Source organism: Eublepharis macularius, chromosome 1, assembly GCF_028583425.1.
Source record: "Eublepharis macularius isolate TG4126 chromosome 1, MPM_Emac_v1.0, whole genome shotgun sequence".
Lineage (NCBI taxonomy): Eukaryota > Metazoa > Chordata > Lepidosauria > Squamata > Eublepharidae > Eublepharis > Eublepharis macularius.
In genome coordinates, this window is record NC_072790.1 from 166,190,739 (window position 1) to 166,206,039 (window position 15,301).

The 15,301-nt window shown below is 39.4% G+C and overlaps 1 protein-coding gene across 10 annotated transcripts in view; it reads left to right on the forward strand.

The window, feature by feature from the left end:
* Positions 1-15,301, forward strand: part of LTBP1 (latent transforming growth factor beta binding protein 1) — a 416,097-nt gene that overhangs the window by 224,249 nt on the left and 176,547 nt on the right. For 7 of the 10 annotated variants that reach the window (XM_054976893.1, XM_054976903.1, XM_054976911.1 and 4 more), the window contains 2 exons: positions 9,638-9,760; positions 14,077-14,244. In XM_054976893.1, coding sequence (XP_054832868.1) covers positions 9,638-9,760; positions 14,077-14,244 — 291 coding nt within the window. The remainder of the gene's footprint in view (positions 1-9,637; positions 9,761-14,076; positions 14,245-15,301) is intronic. The other 3 variants (XM_054976938.1, XM_054976947.1, XM_054976956.1) reach the window with 2 other exon arrangements.

The window sequence follows — 15,301 nt, forward strand, 5'->3', positions numbered from 1 at the left end:
CTATGACAAACGTTGTGACAAGGAGGTCGGTTTCTTCTTTGTGGATGCTGAAAAAGCGTTTGACAATTTGAACTGGGATTTTATGTTTGCCACCATGGAAAAGCTTCAAATGGGAAAAAGATTCATAAGAGCAGTAAAGGAAATTTACAGAGCCCAGAGTGCAGCAATTGTGGTGAATGATGAGATAACCAAGAAATTGACTATAGGTAAAGGTACAAGACAAGGTTGCCCGTTGTCGCCATTGTTGTTTATTTTGGTTTTGGAAATATTGATGATATAGATACGAGAAGATAATGCAATCCGTGGAATAAAAATAAAGGACTTTTCCTATAAGGTCAGAGCTTTTGCAGATGATATAATGTTAATTGTGGAAGATCCAATGGAAAATATGCCAAAGGTAATAGAGAAAATAAAGGAATTTGGAGATTTGGCAGGATTTTATGTAAACAAAAAGAAGTCAAATATACTATGTAAGAACATGACTAAACAAAAACAACAACTATTAACGGAAATAACAGACTGTGAAGTAACAAGCAAGGTGAAATATCTGGGAATTGAATTGACTGCAAAGAATATAGATTTATTTAAAAACAACTATGAGAAATTGTGGACTCAGATAGAGCAAGACTTGATTAAATGGAACAGATTGAACTTGTCATGGTTGGGAAGAATTGCAGTAATTAAGATGAATGTGTTGCCAAGAGTGATGTTTCTGTTACAGACAATACCAATTATTCGAGATTCTAAGCAGTTTGAAAAATGGCAGAAGAAAATATCAGACTTTGTTTGGGCAGGCAAAAAGCCTCGAGTGAAAATGAAAGTGTTACAAGATGCAAAAGAAAGAGGCGGAATGCAACTGCCCAACCTAAGACTTTATTATGATGCAATTTGTTTAGTGTGGTTGAAAGATTGGATGATGTTGAAAAACCGGAAATTACTGGCCTTAGAAGGATATAAAAAATTTTTCGGATGGCATGCATACTTATGGTATGAGAAAGTAAAAGCGGACTCTATGTTTTTACATCATTATATTCAGAGAAGCCTATTCACAATATGGAAGAAGTACAGAAATTACCTACAAGATGGAATCCCCTCATGGGTGGTTCCATATGAAGTAATAGATCTGAGAACTGTCGATAATGAACAACAGTGTTTAACATACAAGGAGATAACCCGAATGGAATTTTCTAAACCTAAAATAAAGACGCAAGATGAGTTATCTCCAAGTTACAATTGGTTTCAGTATAGACAGATCAGAGATCTTTATAACTCGGACTGTGTGAAGGGAGGGATAAGAATGGAGAATTCGGAACTAGAACAGGCACTCCTACAAGAGGACAAAAAGGAAATTTCTAAGGTATATAAAGTGCTGCTGAAATGGTATACTGAAGATGAGACAGTTAAAGTGCAAATGGTGAAGTGGGCTATTAATTTTAACAAAGAAATAACAATGGAGGCGTGGGAATACTTGTGGAAAAACACGGTGAAAATTACGACATGTACCAATATTAAAGAGAATGTTCATAAAATGATTTACCGTTGGTACTTGACACCAAAGAAAATTGCGCTAGGGAATTTGAATATGTCTAATAAATGCTGGAAATGCAAGAAACATGAAGGATCTTTGTATCACATGTGGTGGACTTGTGAGGTAGCTAGGAAGTACTGGGGGGAAATAATAAAAGAGATAAGCGAGATTTTACAATTTCAAATAAATAAGAACCCAGAGCTCCTGCTGCTGAACTTGGGAATGGAGAGCATTCCAGCACAATATAGGACATTGTTATTTTATATGACAGCAGCGGCTAGACTTTTGTATGCGCAAAAATGGAAAGTGCAAGAAGTGCCAACTATTGAGGACTGGATTTACAAATTGCTGTACATGGCGGAAATGGACAAAATGACAAGGAAACTGAAAGACCTTGATCCAGGACAGTTTAACACGGATTGGGAGAAGCTGAAACAATATTTGGTGAAAAAATGGGAGGTGGGAGGAGAACTGTGGCAGTTTGAAAATTACTGAAATACAATAAAAGTAGAGGGAGGTGACTTTACCAGGGCGTGGAGAATTAAATGAGAATTTCTAAGCAACTATTTTATTTGACTATTATATATAGTATTAAGTATCATAGGTGTTATTATAAGAATTATAATGATAGAAATTAATTAATTATAAGAATAGAAACTAATTAATTTCATTTTTGGCAATAATTGTATAATGGAGATATTTTATAATTGCAATGAAGAAACCTAAGCAAGGGGGGGGAATACACAGTAATAGACTATATGTATAGTATAGACTACATGTTAAATTGACTGACTGAGGTATATATGGGTCAAATTGGTTGACTACTTTTGGTGGATAGCTGCATAATGGAGGAATTATGTAATTAAAATAGTACGAAGACAAGATGTGCAGAAAAAGTAATATATAGAATATGTTAAATTGGTTGACTTATATTGAATGTATTGTTTATAGAAGTACCTAAAATTATGCTAAATGAGGGATAAATTGTTTGTCCCATATTGAAGATGAGATTATAAGATAGAGAATAGAGTACCAAAATTAGTTAAATGACTATTATTAAAAGAATATATGCCAAGAATGTATTATTTAGTTATGCATTATTTAGTTGTTAAAGTAAGTAAGAAGACAGAGGATACACTGTGTTATATAGATAAGTTTAGAAGAAAGTGAAAGTTAATGTTTGACAGATATAATAAATTTGAAATGAGTAAGGGATAAGGGACAAGGGGTTGGAAAACTGTTGGAAGTCAACAAAAGGGGGGGAAAGGGAATGGGGTTAGAACTGGGGAAATTAAAGGAAATTGACTGTAATGTACAATTCAATTTCTAATCCAATAAATTAAAAAAAAATAGTCCAGGGCATAGTTTAGTTTTACTGTAAATGAGCTTGGGGAATCCTTGGCTCATGTGCTCCTATGGTACTTAAAATTGCACTTAGAAATGTATTCTTACAACAGGTAAAAAGTATAGGAATAGGAGGAAGAAAAGGGCATTTTGTCTCTGATCCTGGGATTCTGCTTCTTTGAAGTTAATGAACTTCTATGGAAGATCTTCACATTTAGTGGACAGAAATCAAATCCTAAATGAGATGAAATGGTACAGCTCCCAAGGAAAGTGTTGCATTTTTGCTTTTCTCATAAGTAAGATGGCACCTCCTATATTCTTAAAACATGAAAGGAAAGAATGTATGTATGTGAGGCTGGGAAGATAGAAACAAGTCCTTTTTTATTGTAAACTTTATCAAAACATCAGAGCTGCCTATATAACTCCGATTCACAGTTCCCAGGAATAAATGATAGGTTTTATTTAGATAAACTTTTAGCCAATAGAGGCCAAGAAACCACCTTAAAGGTGGTAAAATTTGCTGTGCAGGCTATACGGAAGTATTTTGTAGGGGGAAATATTTAAATATTTTATTAATTTTAAAGTTTTAAATATTTAAGAATTTAGATCCTGGAAATGCAATGTTTTTTAGATGGATAGATCTGTCAACAATACAGTTTACCTTTACTGTATGTTTTAATTAGATTATATGCCATTACTTGTCTGGTCTTTGACCGTATTAAACTTTAATTATTTTTTTTAACATGAATGGAAGTAATCACAGAAAGGTAAATGTACATCATTGTATGAATGGATAGGTACCAAATTCTTACAAAATATTTTTAGACTTATTTGTGTTTCTATGTAAGAATTACATGCAACTTGACCATGTAGTTTATCCTTTGTACACATAGACCACATTTATTCATTTAAAAATTTAGCTTGACTTTTCCAGGTGATTCAAGGCAGTTTACAGTTATAATCCTGGTCAAAAGTTCAGAAATGAAGATAATAATAGTCACCCTTAGTGACTGAATCAGGCTTTCTCTCCTTTAACAAGGCTGGGTCCAAAAGCATCCCTAAGCTCTTAGCATGGTCAGCCAATGGTAACTTGTTTTCATCCAGAATTGGTAAGACAGTCCATTCTAGAATGTCATCTTTCCCAAGCAGCATTACCTCAGTCTTGTCACAATTGAGTTTCAGGTTGTTGCCCTAAACCACAATCACTGGATCCTTTCAGTTTAGGACTGACAAGAACATACTAAGCATACCCTTCTGATCCGACTTCGGTGCTCTGAATGGTTTATTTTTTTCATTTATACCCCACTTTACAACATTCTCCTTTTCTCCATTTTATCTTTGAAAAAACCCTGTGTGTAAATTTAGGCGGAGAGTGTGTGGCTAGCCAAAGATCACCCAGCAAGTTTCTGTGGCAGAGTAAGCATTCACACCACAGTCTTTCAGATCCTAGCCTGACACAGTAACCATTCAATTCAAATTCAGATTTATTATTATTACAGTCAAATGACCAGCAAGAAAAAGATCACATAAACAAACCACAGTTCACAATAACCATTGCACCACAATGGCTGTCACCGTGTCCTAGCTCTACATAGGATGATGCTATGAAACAAGCACCTCTGGGGGCTTATTTATTGGTAAATATAGGAAGGTGATGTTGGCATATTGATAACACCGAACTCCAAAGCTTCCAGTAATTTCATTCATCAGGCGTCCCAACTCAGGGAGACAGAGATGATTCCACATTCCCAATGGAAATTCTCTATATCCAATCAGCCAAAAAATATTAAAAGGGAAGCATTTTAACAAGACAATGATTTACAGTATCGAAAGCTATAGATAGATCAAAGACTAACCTTTTAAATAATATTATTTACTAAAATTTTATATCTTGCTTTTGCCACTCTAGTCGGAATAATGAGACAGACACAAGGCTTGGAACTAGAGGACCACTTTATTAAACATAACATCAACCATTAATATGGCAAGGGCCAACTAGTGGTACAGGTCAAGCCTCAGGGTCACCTCTGGACCTCCGCCTTGACCTGTCTGGGCGAGCCCCAAAGCCCCAGGTGCGAGCCATCCGTGTGTATGGCTGGGACCCAGCCAGCCAGGCAAATCTGGGTCCCCCTTTTCAAGCTCCTAATGCCTCAACCATACAGCAGTGAGGGAAGGACATGCACGTGGGGTTCCCCCAGGTAGACCGCCTATGCAGCTGGCAGCCGTCACAAGCAGTACCAGCTTCTCCTAGCAGACCCCATTTCCCCACCAATGGAGAAACGCCAAGGGTGCTCACCGGCCCGCTCCTTATTTCCAAACTCTATCCTGCCACCACCAGGGCCAAGCCTCTGCTTAGGCCCTAGCGCCCCATGGGTGGCCTAGTGCCAACCTCAGCCCTTGCTGTAGGTCATTGAGGAATATGTCTTTGCCTTTAGTGGCCAGGTGAACCCCCATTACCTCAGTAGAAGTTGGCAAATTCAGCCTAGTATGTAGGCAAATAAATGCGCAGACCCTCCCCCAAAGCTTTCTCTATGGCTCTGTTAGCCTTTCACCTAGCACTGTGCAAGCCTATAAGGAAAGGGCTATGCCCTGTGAGACAAGGTCAACACCACGTGGCAAATGACCTGGACGTGAGGTGGAGGACTGCACCTCCCCTCAAACCATCAGGCCACTACTTGCCTGAGCGCTGCAAGCCTGTGTGAGCCTGTAAGGAAAGAGCCATGCCTTGTGAGACAAGATCATACCACCCAAATCAATGACACAAATGTGAAACGGAGGCTGTTCCTCCCCTCCAGCTCACAAGGCCACCATGCTTATGTGTGCAAATCTGTATGAGCCTATACCGGAACGGCCATTCCCCCGCAGCCAAGGTCATTACTGTCCAAGTGAATGACCAGTACATGAGGTGGAGGACTGCTCCTCCCCTTGAGCGTACTGGGCCACCTTGCCTATGCATGCACATCTGTGGGTCCTGTAACGGAAGGGCTGTGCCTTTGGGAAGCCCAGCTCATTACCCCCAGGTGAATGACCACGAGTGAGGCAAAGGACCCCACATCCCATCAAACAGAAGTAGCAGCTCGGCCATCACTTTCCCCATGGCTAATGCAGAGTCAACCAGACCCTTCCTTAAGGGCTGGGGTCATCACTGTGCTAACACTCAGGATCTAACTCTCGTGCCCACCATTAATGTCATGCGACCCTGGAAGGCTTATGTCAAACTGGGAGGTTTACTGGTGAACGTAAATGCGCCTAAGCTGCTTGATGGCTGCCACTGGATATGAGGCAAGCCCCTTAACAGTCCACTGCCCCATAACTGTGGGAGAAATCCACCAGCTCAGCCATAATTCCTACAGACAAATTGATACCCTAGTGTAGAGACTGCCAGCCACTTGGTCATAGGTTCACCACATGCTGGGGGTGATGCCACCCGGTTGCCAAGCAACAATAGCTCTCCCTGGAGGCTCCCTGGAGCTCTCCCCTGGAGGAAATCTGAGGGACAAGCTGCACCATTCCATCTGCAGGCAAGACCAGGTGCTGCCTTAAAACATAAACACCAGGACCAGCCTCCAGAACCCTCCTCAGAATCCTATGCCACTTGAATGAAAGAGGGTTAGGTATGGGCACCACTGCCTAATTGTCCACATGGAGTGGGCTGAGGGGTTATCTATTTCCCTCCCCCACAATCCATCTGCCATGAGGATTGGAAAATTCCAATCATATACGGTTTATAGTAAGACTCCCGTACTGACTGGTCAATGGGCCACTGCTCAGCCCACCAGTGCCCCTGCACTAATCCAAGAAGCCATTGGGCCCCAAGGCAGCAGAATCTACAAGGAAATTCCACTGCTCAGCCCACCAGTGCCCCTGAACTAAACACAGAAGCCATTGGGCCCCAAGGCAGCAGAAACTCCAAGGAAACTCCACTTCTAGGTGCCAACACCCTGGAGACAAGACTTGGCACCCCGCCAGCTGATGGAGCTCCCATAAAGAAGGCCGGCTAGCAGCCGACTGGCCCAGGTGTAGTAAACCTTAAGTCTCTTTTACGTGTCTCCTTCTCAGATCCACCTCATCCTTCTCCACTTCCTGAAGAGGAAAGTTAACCCCCGACATGCTGCTCCTTTTATGACTGTTCCTTTAGGACTGAGTCAAGTAACAACCCAGTGGCCAAACTGCGAAACACAAAGGAAAGACCCAAGGCGATACAACCCAGGAACCTAAACATGGGAGTCGAGAGACTGTCGCCTGACCCCCCTGGACAGCCAGGCACTAGAGGCCAGTGGACTTACCTACCTTGTCAATTAGGTCCACTGTCACCTCAATATGACTGGATTACAGCAGCCTAGGCCAGATCTGCTACCAGCCGTCTATTGTGCTAACCTGGTAGAAAGATCAGATCACATCTTAAGATTTTGGTGCCCTGACTGACAGCTTTGCCGATTTCAGCAGATGCAATAAACACAGCATGCCATTAGGTGGCCTGAGTGACAAAATCTAAAAAACAGCTCTTTAGGCCCACACAGGCTGCAAATTCAGCAGGGAAAAGGGGGAGGCCACAGAGGCCTCTATAAAATGGCCGCCAGTGCAAGGAGGCTAAGCAGGCCACTGTGAGACACACTCAAAATGGTCACTTCTGGAACAGGATAAGCTGCAAAAAACCCACAAATATGGCCATTACTGCCAGTAAGCTGGAGGCAAATCAGGCCACACAAAGCCCACACTCAGAATGGCCACCCCCAGAGCTGCATATTGTAGATGCCTTCACAACTTGTCCGCCATTGGCAGGATGCTAAGCAGACCACTGGGTGCCACTCTCAAAAATGGCCACCCTAGCACAGGATAAGCTGCAAAAGCCCCACTAAAATGGCTGCTACTGCCAGTAAGCAGGAGGTAAATCAGGCCATACAAATGCCACACTCAAAATGGCCACTCCCAGAGCTATGCATATTGTAGATGCCTTCACAACATGACCGCTACTTCCAGGAGGCTAAGCAGGCCACCGGATGCCACTCTGAAAATGGCCATATACAACTGAATAAACTGCCAAGCCCTCCCACAAAATGGCCCCTGCTGCCTGAAGGCCTTAGGCCGAGCTATTGCTGCTGGTAATCCTCCCAAGTAAGTGTAATGGCAGGGGAGGGAAAAGCCTGGACGGGGGGAGGGGGCTACCAGCATCCCAAATCCTGGCCAGGCAGCCAAGCCCTGCTGTTCATTTTTTTTTTTTGAAAAATTTTTTATTGGGTTAGAATCCATTATTTTTACATTTACATTCAATTTTCCCCAATTTTTTCATCTCTAACCCCCTCCCTTTCCCCCCCTTTTTGTTGACTTCCAACAGCTTTCCAACCCTTTGTCCCCTTTCCCTTACTTTTATTAGCTTCCTCTATCTAAAACAAATATATATTCTCCGTTAATCTAAGCAGTACATCCTTAACTATTTTTAACATTGTATGCCCAAACTGTAAGTCTTTGTTTCCATCTTAGATAAACAATTTATCCCATTTTTCAATTTCAAATATTTCTATATATCATAAACCATATAGATCATACATTCATTTATATCAAACAATTTGACTTATTCTCTATATATTACTCATTCTATCTTTTTGTAATAATTCTATATATCTCTCATCACGTAGTCAATCAATTTGACTCATCTATATCTTCAGACATTCAGTTTGGTACAAAACTTACCAAAAAGAAAGAAAATATTGTTAGTTAATCAATCCTTATATTTAATCCTTATAGTTAATTATTTTCTATCTATGTTCTGTTTGTTAACCTGTATATATCTATATATATATCAATCTATTAATCTGACTGCTTATTAATTCACATTTATCTCTTCTCCCCCCGGTAAAGTCTCCCCCCTCTACTTCAGTGCTTCAGTAGTTCTCAAACTGCCACAGTTTTCCTCCCAAGCCCTGCTGTTCAAATGATCAGCTGCTTGTCGGGGATCTCCACAACAAGCAGCTGATCAGTGGGTTTAAATGCCCCTTTTCCTGCCGCTTTGCAACGGGAGGGAAAGGGGCATTGCTGTTTTAAAATGAACCAAACAAACCAGTAGACCAGTTTGTGGAAACGAGCTTCCACAAACCACTGGTTTGCGAACCACGAACCGGGTTGGTTTGTGGGGTTTTTGGTTCGCATTTAGGTTCGTGCCCATCTCTAATAATGACAAACTAAGATTTGTCATGAATTGGAAAGTGTAAAAGCAGGGAAGGAGTGCACAAGCCCAAGGATTTCTAAAGCTCATTCTCAAAACAGCAAACTACAATACAGGCACAGCTTGCAAACTGAGGGAAGATGTTGTGAAGCATAGCTTCTTAGAACAAAATAAAATATTACAAGAAATAGTTTAATTAAACAAAAGATAGGCCCCTATGCATTTCAGCAGAATGCCTTCTTCAGGGGCAGTATTTGAGAATTCTTCATATGCTTGCTCCAAGTGGAGCTACTAACACTCTTCTAGTTTCTGAAATGATTTGTCAATATTTTTATGCTGTTTTTCTTTAAAATTTTACCTATGTATATGAAAGAGTGTCTTTCATTCATGTGTCAATATCTTACCTGTACACGAAAAACATATGCATCTTAGGTGGTAACCTGCATTTGTTTTGAGACTGCCAGGCAACCTGAGAAACAACCTGAGAATGGATACCTTCTTGGAGACAATCCTGCTTAATGACTAAAGGCAGGTAAAATGATACACTGCATATATTAAAGTTTCTTATATTGTTAACTGGCAATTTTTATGTTCTCTTACAGACATTAATGAATGCCTACTACAAGGGGTGTGCCCTAATGGTGAGTGTTTGAATACCATGGGCAGCTATAGGTGTACCTGCAAACTGGGATATGTGCCAGACCCCACCCTTTCCAGATGCATCCGTAAGTAACAAATAACAAATCAGTAACTATTAGGAAGTCTCCCCCTCCACCCTTTGCACCTTGTACAAGGTTGAAGTTTATTATGATCAGAAATGGTTCACATTCTGTCAGATTGTGAGAACTTTTAATTTGATATTGAATGTGGTATGTATGATCTAACTATCATTTTAAATCAAAATTATGTAACATGCAGTGCAATGCTATGCAGACTTACTCCAGTCTAAGCCCTTTGAAATCACTGGAGTTACACTGGACTAACTTAGCATAGGATTGCTCTGATAGTATTTAAAAAGTATATCTCCAGTGAAACACAATAAAAAGAAATTTATTTCAGAATATACCTTGAAACAGCATTGGCAAAAGTCAAGTTACGTTTCTTCAGTTTGTCTGTGTTTGGGTGAAATGAAATGAATTGAGTGAAATGAATTTTATTCTCTCTTCTTACAGTGCAGTTCTGTGCAGAGTTACACTCTTCTAAATCCATTGAAGTCAGTGGGCTTAGAAGAATGCAGGAGCATTAATAATCCATTAAATCCAGTTTTTCAGAAGTAAAAAACACCCTATTATTCACATTTTGGGACATGTTCTAATGCCTTGGAAGTCTCTAGTCCTTACATTCCACCATTCCTTCTTCCCACATTTTCAAGATTGTTCTCATGCCTCTATTACACCATAGCCCATAGATCACCATGGCTGGGGTGGGTGGGTCCTGCCTTCCCCTCTGCCCTGAAATGGTGTGTGTGTGTGTGTTGACAAATACTGTTAGGCTGGGGCCTAACACTAAAGCATGTTTTGATTATCCATTTATCCTTGTTTAAGGAAATGAAAAAAAAATGTAGTGTTTTAAAAATCTTTATTAGTGCCTTTAGTATTCCAGTTAACATCAGTTGGTAATTAAACTGAGGAATGTAGATAAAGTAGTACTCCAGCTGTCATTTTGACAACCAGATATTTATGAAATAATATGACTTGGGGATGGTTCGCACAATACATTTTTACTTCATGTGTTCAGGTCTTCAGAGCTCCCAATTTTTGTTAACTACATGCATGCATGGAGAAATGCATGAACCGAGTAATAGAGCCAGCAGTATTTTGTTTGATTACAGCAGTACTTTCCTTTCCACTGTGATTGCAGAAATTGCTGTTGACCATGTCACAGGAACTCATAAAGCTGCGTCATACTTAGTCAGACCTTTGGTCTGTCGGTGTCAATGTTGTCTACTCTGACTTGCAGCAGCTCTCCACAGTCTCAGAAGGAGATCTTTCACATCAACTACTACTTCCTTCTAACTATGTGGATTAAAACTGGGACCTTCTGCATACAAAGCAAATGGTCTACTACTAAGCCACAGCCCACCTCTATTGTCTTTAATCATCTAGTTCACATTTATTTTATCTGTATAAATATGTGGTAGAAAATAGTTAGAACTTTTCATGTGAAGAAAAGTAGTAAGTAATGAATCAGCCCCTCACAGTGAATGTTTTTTTGAACTGGGGTTTGTAAATAAGAATGGCATTAGGATTCAAAAATAAAATTGAGTTGCCCAAACCTCTAAAAATGTAATAATTACATGCTAAAGAATACAAGACTCTAAAATGGATTGCTGGTGGTAAAAGTAGCAGCAACTTCAAGATTTTGGCTAGTAAGAATATAGCAATATGTTAATAACTCCAGAAACACATATGGAAATAATTCTATGCCATTTTAGGACATTTTCTCACTATGTATTGGCCACTGGCAATGATGTAGGACTACTGCCATCTGGCTTCCAACAGCAGTTGAACAAAGTTTTTCAGTGCACATCGTAGTTAAATTTCGAGGGCTCATAAATCTGTTGATTCGCCAATTGATTCTTTCCTATTATTGCATAGTTTAGCTACATGCTGCTTTTCGTTGTGTTCTTTTCCAGTGCCTATTTATACCAGTGAAAGTGCTAAGAAATCAGTAGCTTGGACAGAGGGCTAAAATACACAGAAATAACTGTTTAATTTATTTGAAATCAGGTAGAAGTTTTAGAACAATTAGTCTCACTTCACACTCTCCAATTGTTTATTAGTACAGTGGTTGTCTTGTTACAGCCTAGATTACCATCCGGGGTGGCCACAGTTTTTAATCCTAACAGCTGTGTACAAAAATTCTCACAAGGCAACATATGAACAAACCCTTCCTCACAGACCTCCTCCCTCCCAATCTGTTTTTCCTTTAACCATCCCAGAAAATCATTCCAAAACAACTTATTTGGAACCCTACTAAGTATGATGCCATTTCCTTCTCTTCCCAGGTTCCCTGGCTCCCAGGGCAACGAACTGGCAGAGATGAACAGCCAGTGTTGTTGTTTCTCTACTGTATATTTATGTATTCACATGTTAATTTTACTCTTAGTCAGTTTCCTTACATCGTTCCAGTAGCTTCACATAAATAGTAACTTTACTGCAGGTTGCTCATAAGGCACAGTTAGGCTACTTTTTTATCAGTTATTTCAAAATGTAATTGTGACCTGTATTTATGTTTATATGACATTTTATGGTGGGGTGGGTTGAGGGCTTATTTTATTTCAAACATTTTCTGCTGCAAAATAATTGATCATGATAACACTAAAAGTAATAGCAATTGTTTTATGTTTGAGCAATCCTAGACTTCAGAGAAGCAAAACGTCACTATTTCTGGGTTTGATTTCCATTTGTAAACTTTAAATTTTTTTAAAAAATATTCTGTCACGTGGAAGAAAGATGTTATCAGCAATCATTTCTTTTATATATTGTGTAATTATGAATATAATAGCATATTGGATAAATCTACCAGTCGCTGCTGTTGTACAACCTTCATTAATTAGATGTTCCATGAACGCAATCAAAAGACTCTTGAGCTATGGCAAGCAGCCTTAGAACTTGCTTCCAGTCAAGAAGTAGCTAGTCCTGCACAATCGTGTGGAATGCATGTCCAGCAAAGATGAATGGTGGTCTCCAGGTGCTCTCTTGTTTTTGTAGTCCTAGATGGATAACAAAAACAAGGTTTATCAAACCCTTTCAGGTCCAACATAAATGTTGGGCAAGCTAAGTCCCGCTTTTGCATGATAAGTTATACAGGTCTGATGTATGCCATTTTTATACTTAGTTTAAACTTTGGCATTCCTGCTAGCAACCAGTGGGAGACATTCCACTGCTAATCTCAGAACAGCAGTTCTCAAGCAGAGAAAGTTCAAAGGAAAATTACAACATGAGATTGCTGCAATAGAGTTTATTTGAAAATTTGGAACAATGGACAACACACACACACACACTGGGTTGAATCAGGACATAGGATTTTTCTTGCATTACAGATGATAATTTTCTGCACTTCACACTCCTCCTCTATTAAGCTGATTACAAAATGTATTATAGCTAGCTTCCGGACACTAATTTACAATGCCCCTCCTATCCTTTACCTGGATTATAAAATCTCCTACCTTTTTCCTTTCCTTATATCTGACAGAGAGAGGTTTAACTCTTGAAAGCTCATACCTTGGAAATCTTGTTGGTCTGTAAGGTGCTATTGGACCCGGATCCTTAACATTGTCTTCTTTATGCCATAACTGAAACTTCCTGATCTGCCAAGATAGTTTTTTTTCTATACTGCTGAAGCAAATATATCTTGACTTCATATTATCTCTGTATTGTATTTTTTTATGAGCTATAATCAAAATTGTCGACCCAAGTATTAAAAATTTTCAATAGGATATTTAGTCTCATGCATTTGAGAAGGCTATGAAAGAGAAGTAACAGTGGGCAAGGAAAGAATAACATTACCCATGTAAAAGATTGTAAAGTGTGCCTTTATTGGAACCGCACAAAGTGGATGAGTATTGATTTTAAAGAGTATCATTTTCTCATTGACTTCAAAAGGACAGTTTGCTTATCAACTCAGAAGTGGCCATTTTGTTGTTCTCTGTATTTACAAAGAGTCATAATTTGAATGTTGGACGTGTGTGATATATCAGTGTTCTGTATTTTGCTGTTCACCTGCTTTAAGCTTCTGCTTCTGCATGGGAAAGAAGGCTATCTTCTAATTTTGTGTTGTTGGAGCATGGCAGCGTCTAATTTGGGCATTGGCTTTTATTTGTAAAAATATGGGCTTCTCTTGTGTTGCATTAGTTTACCTTCAGAAATGATTCATGATAAATAAGAGTTATTTCATCCCAAGTATTAGCATCTTTTTCTCTCTAATGATGGTGCATATCCATTTGATCCTTTTTAAATCTCATGGTGGAAATCCTATGGTATTTCTTTGTTTTGTTTGTCATGTAAACTCTAGCATCCTCCTTCCCTTTTTGCTGCAGCTGATAATCCCATGGTCACTGAGGAGAAAGGGCCCTGCTACCGGTTTGTCAGTGCAGGAAAGCAGTGTATGCACCCTCTCTCTGTTCAGCTCAGCAAGCAACTCTGCTGTTGCAGTGTTGGCAAGGCCTGGGGTCCTCACTGTGAGAAATGTCCCCTTCCAGGAACAGGTAAGAGGTTCCCAGAAAAAGCATATACTTGCAGTGGTATGCACTATACACTACATATAACAGCCTAATGTTCACAGCATAGTTTCCTACAGTATAGTGTTATGTTTTATTAGTTCTTAACAAATAAAAAAGAATCAGTTGCTTGAACAGACATATCCAATGTCTGACTTTCTCTGCTATATAAGTACAAGCTTTCAAACAACATTAAATTCCCCACTCTTTGTATGATATTACTTAATGCATGCTTCACATCACATGATGGATAGGGATAAATAGAATAGAATATACAACTGTTTTGTTTTAAAACTGAAAACCACAACAGTTCTGATGCAAGTATATAAAATAAACCCTTTCAAAATATCAAATTTTACTGATTAAAAGATTGACATGTTTTTGAATGTCTGGAACACTGCCATTTTGGTAGAGTTTACAACTTATCAGAGGAAATGTGGAGCAAGATTAGATCTCCTGCTGTTAATTTGGGGTCAAAGTCTTAGTGATGCTTTAGAGAGGAGGGCTAGAGTGTTAAATGGAATCAAGACTGATCCTAAAACATGAGCAAAAATTTAAATGTAAGAAAGAATTAGTACCTTCCAAATACAAACACTCTTCAGGCATAGAAATATCACATTGCCCAGTCACTTAAATCAACTCAACTGTCTGTCAAAGCAACAAAGTAGTTTATTAGAACTGAATGATTTGTAGTTCTACTCAGTGTGTTGGACTGATACCGGCAAACAAAAACATTTCAAGTAATTTCTTGAAGTGTGCTACTGTCACTCTAGCACACTGTATTAAGGATGTGCTGTGCTGGTCACAGGTAATACTGTTCCTGATCTTGTTCCTGTTCACAGTGGCTGAGTGAAATTGTGCCTTTCCACTTACCTTGCCTGTCCCTTTTCTGATATTCCCCAGCCCAACTATGCATGGATATGTTTTCATAAGTGATATGTATATAAATTACAACATATATAGGAGAGTAGAGATGGGCACGAACCAGAAAAAAAAAACCTGTGTGGTTCATGGTTCATCGCATTTCACGAACCATGAACTTTCA